The 6,217-nt window shown below is 38.6% G+C and overlaps 3 protein-coding genes across 3 annotated transcripts; all 3 read left to right on the top strand.

Annotated features, from left to right (window-relative positions):
• Positions 1 to 221: 221 nt before the first annotated feature.
• RO3G_17446 (uncharacterized protein) lies at positions 222 to 4,022 on the top strand (the record flags this gene model as incomplete). Its single annotated transcript, XM_067672029.1, has 1 exon — positions 222 to 4,022. The coding sequence occupies one exon, from the start codon at positions 222 to 224 to the stop codon at positions 4,020 to 4,022; it is 3,801 nt and encodes a 1,266-aa protein (XP_067528130.1).
• Positions 4,023 to 4,347: 325 nt separating this feature from the next.
• On the top strand, positions 4,348 to 5,379 carry RO3G_17445 (uncharacterized protein; the record flags this gene model as incomplete). Its single annotated transcript, XM_067672028.1, has 1 exon — positions 4,348 to 5,379. One exon carries the CDS (start codon positions 4,348 to 4,350, stop codon positions 5,377 to 5,379), a length of 1,032 nt encoding a protein of 343 aa, XP_067528129.1.
• A 306-nt stretch (positions 5,380 to 5,685) lies between these two features.
• Positions 5,686 to 5,967, top strand: RO3G_17444 (uncharacterized protein; the record flags this gene model as incomplete). The annotated part of the gene is made up of 1 exon (XM_067672027.1): positions 5,686 to 5,967. The coding sequence occupies one exon, from the start codon at positions 5,686 to 5,688 to the stop codon at positions 5,965 to 5,967; it is 282 nt and encodes a 93-aa protein (XP_067528128.1).
• Between the last annotated feature and the right edge of the window lie 250 nt (positions 5,968 to 6,217).

The following is a 6,217-nucleotide window of genomic DNA, read 5'->3' as shown; positions in this document are numbered from 1 at the left end:
ACCTGGAACAGATCTTTACATTAAAGTTTATTCTCGATAGATCTTCAGTTATAATTAATTAAGCCTCCATGAAAAGAATATAAATACCAGATATTACAATATTAAATAAAAATATATAATTTTTTTTCAGTCTCGTTGAATTTTAAAGTCTTTTTATTCTTACGAGTTAACACATTTTTTTCAACGAATTCTAAATTTTATTGCTCTATTACTTTTCTAAAATGGCCGCTCAAAATAACTTACCTATGGAAATCAACACCATCAACAACGCTCAAGATGTTAGCCCTTTGGTTCCTGCTGATATCCGCTCTACATCTAATCAAGAAGCAACTGAACCGGTTTTACCTTACCAAAACGATGCTGACATGATCGAGACAGCTGATGACATTCCCCTGGTCACTGGTAACACTGATGCATTGTCTATACTTCGCCAGCAACTCCAAGAAGTATCCCAAAGGTTTGCCAGAGGTGTATCCAATCACTTACCTATGGATCAGTTGGAAAGCCTTCGCAATGAAGCATCACACATTGCAAGTTGTATCAAGTATCTTTTGGAAGTCCAAACGTACTGTGAGCCACCCAAGGTTGAAACAACTCAACAGTCCGTTAACCAGTCGTCAAACCGCTTTGATCATTTTATTCCAAATGATCTTCCTACATGGCAATGGGTTGGTAATGTGTGGAGAATGGATGTTGAAGTCCATGATTCTGTAGAAGACCTTCTGGACATATTCGCCCTAATTGTAAGTTCCAACGGACTTGTAATCGATCAACATTGGATGCGCTTGGTTCCGATCAAAATGAATAGAGACCAAAGATCTTGGTTTAATGAAGTACTAAAAGGTCGAAGCTTGAACTGGGACGAGGCTAGGTCGATCATCGTCAATACGTACGCCACCCAAGATGTTGCTCAGACGTTGAACAATATTGATCAACTACTGACAATCCAAATGCAGCAAAACGAGTCGATCGAGGCTTTTACTGACCGATTCCAAAGAATCAGACGTGCAGCAAAATGGCAAGATGATATTAGAACTGCTGCTTTGTTCAAACGTGCTTTACCTGTTGCCTTGTATAAGGAAGTGTCCCGCTCCTTGCTAAACTTACCTTTGAATCAGCAAGACTCTGTGTGCAAGGTGTCTGCCAAGGCTCGTACTGTGATCTCTTCGAATATTTGCAATGATGAAACCATGGCTGCTGGTGTTACCAAGCGTAACATCACAACTCAATCGTCGTCAAACCCGATTTCGTTTGTGAGTGGTGCTGAAAAGTCGATGCACAATCCAAAGAATGCTAGTGGTCCAAGCAAGCAAGACCAACCTCAATTCAAGCCGAAGTCAAGATGTCTTGTTCATGGTAATGGTAATCATACCACTGAACAATGTAAAGTTCTCAAAAGGATTGCCACTGCTGATACCACCACTACTGCCACCATCACCACCAAGGTCACTCCAACAACAACAGTTACAAAGAAAAACTGTTACAAATGTTCTGCCAATGTACCATGGAGTCCTGACCATGCAGCTACATGCAGCAGAGATAAAGTCAAGAGGTTCAATGGACCAACTAAAGCTTTCCGTTCTGCTCGTTTCTCTGGTCCCCACAATCGAAGTAAACAATCACCTGCCGCTGTCAACTTGAATGATCAAGAGCACAGCCACGGCAGTATGGACATAGATCTTAGTAGCTTGCCTACAAACTATGACTGTAAGAAAAAAACTAGCAAACAGAATGAAGTGAAAACTAACCATTCTTTGTATGTACCTATCACTATAGAAAACACCGACACCTTTGCCCTTGTGGACTCTGGTGCTTCTTTTAGCTCGATAGATATTGCATTTGCTAATAAAAATAACATTAATATAAATAATAACGTTTCTGGTTCTATTGTTTTTGCTACAAACGATAATAAGAGTAAACGTTTCGGTACAACTTCTAAAGCTTTAAGCTTAATTTATGGTGATAACGATGATACTCTCATTCACACATCGCATATTTTCGAAGTTCTTCTGCTTTCCTTTGATACGGATGCTGTCATTGGTTTAGATTTGATGCCTAAATTAAGTATTTTGATAACAAATTTAGCTGTAAAACATCCAAACAAAAAACCTGCCGCAAAAGAAGAAATCGATGATACTCCTGAACCAAACAATTCCCCTTATGGTACCACTGATCAACAAATAAATTTTATGGCGGCAGTTAAATCCGATCTCGATCAAAATGCACAGATACCAAAGAATAGTTTTTGCAAAGTACCTGAATCGATTATTCATCTTGATACAGAAAAGAACAAAACAGCCTATCGATCACCTTACCGTATTCCACTCAAACTGATGCCAGCAATGCGAGAATGTGTTGATACATGGTTAAAAGATGAAGTAATTGAATATGCTCCACCAAGTTCAGAATGGAATTCTCCTCTCACTTTGGCACCCAAAAAGGATTTACAAGGGAATCTCACAGGTTATAGACTATGCCTAGATCCTCGTCTGCTGAATTCTATTTTGATATCTAATGATAAACAACCTATACCCAAAATTGATGAAATTTTTGATCAACTTCAAGGTTCAACTATTTTCACTACTTTAGACTTACGACAAGCTTTTCATCGCTTCCAAATATACAAACCTGATCGTGTCAAAACAACCTTCACATTTCAAGGTCAACAATACATGTTCAAAGGTTGCCCATTTGGTCTCAAGCATATTGCTTCACGTTATCAAAGAGTTATCAATTCTATCCTAGCTGATGTTCCTCATGCTCTTGCATTTGTGGATGATATTATCATTTTTTCTAAATCTTATGAAGAACATATTACTCATGTACAAAATGTCATCAAGAAGCTCACCAATGTTAACTTAATCCTGAATGTTGACAAATGTCACTTTGCTCAAACATCGGTTTACCTACTTGGTTTTTGTGTTGATGCCAAAGGATCTCGACTCGATCCACGCAAGGTTACAAACGCACTTTCTTGGGAAAAGCCATCCAAAGGGAAAGATATTCAACGCTTCTTAGGGTTGGTAAACTACTTTAGGAAATACTTGCCCAATCTATCCGAAGTTACAGCTCCATTGGATAAATTGCGTTTTGAAGGCAAACTCACCAGCAAAGTTTGGGGTCAAGAACAAGACGATGCATTCACAAAAATTAAACAGCTACTTGCTTCTGCTCCAGTCTTATATCATCCTGATCTCAGTGAACCATTCTATGTTGCAACAGATGCCAGCAATTATTCCATTGGTGCTGTTCTCTACCAGATCATTGATAAGCAAATCCGTCATCTTGGTTTCATGGCCCGTGCTTTGTCTACATCTGAAAAAAATTACTCAACTACTAAACGAGAACTACTTGCTATTGTTTTCGCTCTCAAGAAGTTTCATCCATTTTTATGGGGTAATCCGTTCACTCTTTATACGGATCACAAGGCCCTTACTTACATTCACACTCAATCTGTCGCCAATTCTATGATGATACAATGGTTAGACACAATATTGGATTATGACTTCAAAATCATACACAGACCTGGTATTCAAAATGTACTACCAGATATGTTATCGCGTCTTTTCGAATCCGAAAGAACGCTGGTGGGGGATAAAAACCAACATAAAACCTGGATCACACCTCAAGTAGCTAATTCCAAAAACACAACTATGACTACTCGCATGATGATGCCTGATGATCTTGTAACCCCAGCACCAGAAGAACGGCAAGAATTATTACTCAAAACCCATCTTGAAGGACACAGAGGCTCACAAGCAATGGTTACCACTCTACACAGTGAAGGAATCCATTGGACAAACTTAAAGCAAGATGCATTAGATTGTATCAACAGCTGCCCTGATTGTCAAAAGTTTAATGTTGCCAAACATGGATATCATCCGTTATCGTCAATCTATGCTGATGCACCCTGGGATCATATCTGTATCGATACTGCCGGACCTACAGTGGGTGGAAAAATGGTTCCAATGTTTTCAATTTGCAAATTTAAAGCTTTATATCTTTTGAACTACAAACGGTAGCGGCTCACAAAAACATGCATTTTGTAGCGCCTTTCAAGCTAATATTAGTGCAAAAAGGTTTTGTTTGTACTGTTACACAATCGGGAAAATCTTAAGACTAAATACAAAAACCGACATTGGAACCATTTTTCCATTACAACTGTATATAAGTTTATTTGTTAATTGGTGGAGCTTTCGCTGGAGTTTTTTGGCTAATTATGAGTCATACGTTTGCGACTATCGCCGAAAAAGCCTACGTGACTTATAAAATTAATTTATCCTCGGTCAAATATTTTTTTTCCTTTTCTTTCTCCACATATCGAAGCTCTAGGGTATCACTACACATATGGTTCGTGCTCTTTCTAAAAACAAGCAAGAAGGCATCAAATCGTTGGTTTTACAGAACAAGCCATACTCAGTGATGATGGAACGTATTCCAAACTTAAAAAAATCCACCTTAAGCAGATATGCCAACAAGTTTTCTCCTGGTAGATTAACAGCAAACCCTGGTAGAAAGGCTGTTCTAAGCGTTACCACCAAGTCTTATATACGTAAGCAGATTGTTAATGGTACCCTCAAGACTGCAAAGGCTGTTCATAAGTATCTAGTATGCACTGGCCACACTATTAGTTACTCAGGCACCATTAACATTATGAAAAGCACGAACTTCCATGCTAAGATAAAGATAAAAAAGCCTTTATTGACTAAGGTTCAGAAGGCAAGACGACTAGCATGGGCGGAAGAGCATAAAAGCTGGCCAAGCGACGACTGGAGACGTATGGTATTCAGTGATGAAACAAAAGTTAATGTTTATGGCTCAGATGGTTGCAAGTACTATTGGAGTCGACCAGATGATAAACTTCAACCCCATCATCTCGACTTAACAGTTAAAGGAAGGAGTGGTAGCATTATGGTATGGGGTTGTATTACCTATGGCGGACCTGGTTATGCATGCTGGATTAGTGAAGGCACAATGAAGGCTTCTGATTACGTCGGAATACTTGGTACAACCCTTATGGACAGCCTTGAGTACTATGGTTACCATCCTCAAGACATCTATTTTCAGCAGGATAACGATCCTAAACATACGTCTAAGCTAGCTAAGCAATGGTTCAAGGACAACAACTTCAAGTGTGATCATACCTTCAACTGGCCTTCACAAAGTCCAGATCTAAACCCAATAGAGCACATCTGGCACCACCTTAAGCTCAAGTTAAGTGCCTATGATACTAGGGCAAAAGGTGTGCATGAATTATGGAATCGTGTTGAAAAAGAATGGTCTACTTTTACAGCAGAAGACTGTAGGAGATACATAGATAGTATGCCAGATCGTTGTAGAGCTGTAATTGCTGCGAAAGGCGGTCATACAAGATATTAATAAAATAATGCACATAGTGGAAAAATGGTTCCAATGTCGGTTTTTGTATTTAGTCTTAAGATTTTCCCGATTGTGTAACAGTACAAACAAAACCTTTTTGCACTAATATTAGCTTGAAAGGCGCTACAAAATGCATGTTTTTGTGAGCCGCTACCGTTTGTAGTTCAAAAGATATAAAGCTTTAAATTTGCAAATTGAAAACATTGGAACCATTTTTCCACCCACTGTATGACTACATCAATTCAAGGAAACAATTACATTCTAGTTGTAGTAGACGTATTCACAAGATTTTGCGTACTCAAAGCAATGCCTGATAAATCTTCACATACCATCGCACTCGCATTAAGAAGCATATTATCACTTTTCGGTCGTCCAAAAATTATCCAAAGCGACAATGGAACTGAATATGTCAATGATATCATCCGCAAATACACTGAAGTTTCTGGTATCGATCATCGTCTTATAACAGCATATCACCCTCGAAGCAATGGTATTGCAGAACGTTGGGTTGGAAAGACAAAGAATATAATATATAAAAGACTTCAAGGCAAGAATGATGACTGGGACTTATACCTTGATAGTACCTAAGAAGCTCTAAATAACACGCCAACTGCCTTACACGACACAAGACCATTTTCACTGATGTTTGCTAGACGTCCAAATCAATTCAAGGACTATAGTGACGTGTCAATTCCTACAAGCTACAATGAAACAAGAAAACAGTTTAATGGACACATTACGAAATTTAATAACACTGTTTTACCAGCTATACGCGAGAAAATCAAAACTTCTCAAACGCAACGGAAAACAAATTTAACAAATCTCATCGAATTATCAA

Source organism: Rhizopus delemar, genomic scaffold (assembly GCF_000149305.1).
Source record: "Rhizopus delemar RA 99-880 supercont3.72 genomic scaffold, whole genome shotgun sequence".
In the NCBI taxonomy this organism is placed as follows: Eukaryota; Fungi; Mucoromycota; class Mucoromycetes; order Mucorales; family Rhizopodaceae; genus Rhizopus; species Rhizopus delemar.
The sequence above is the reverse complement of the archived record's forward strand: the minus strand, read 5'-3'. Positions and strand labels throughout refer to the sequence as shown.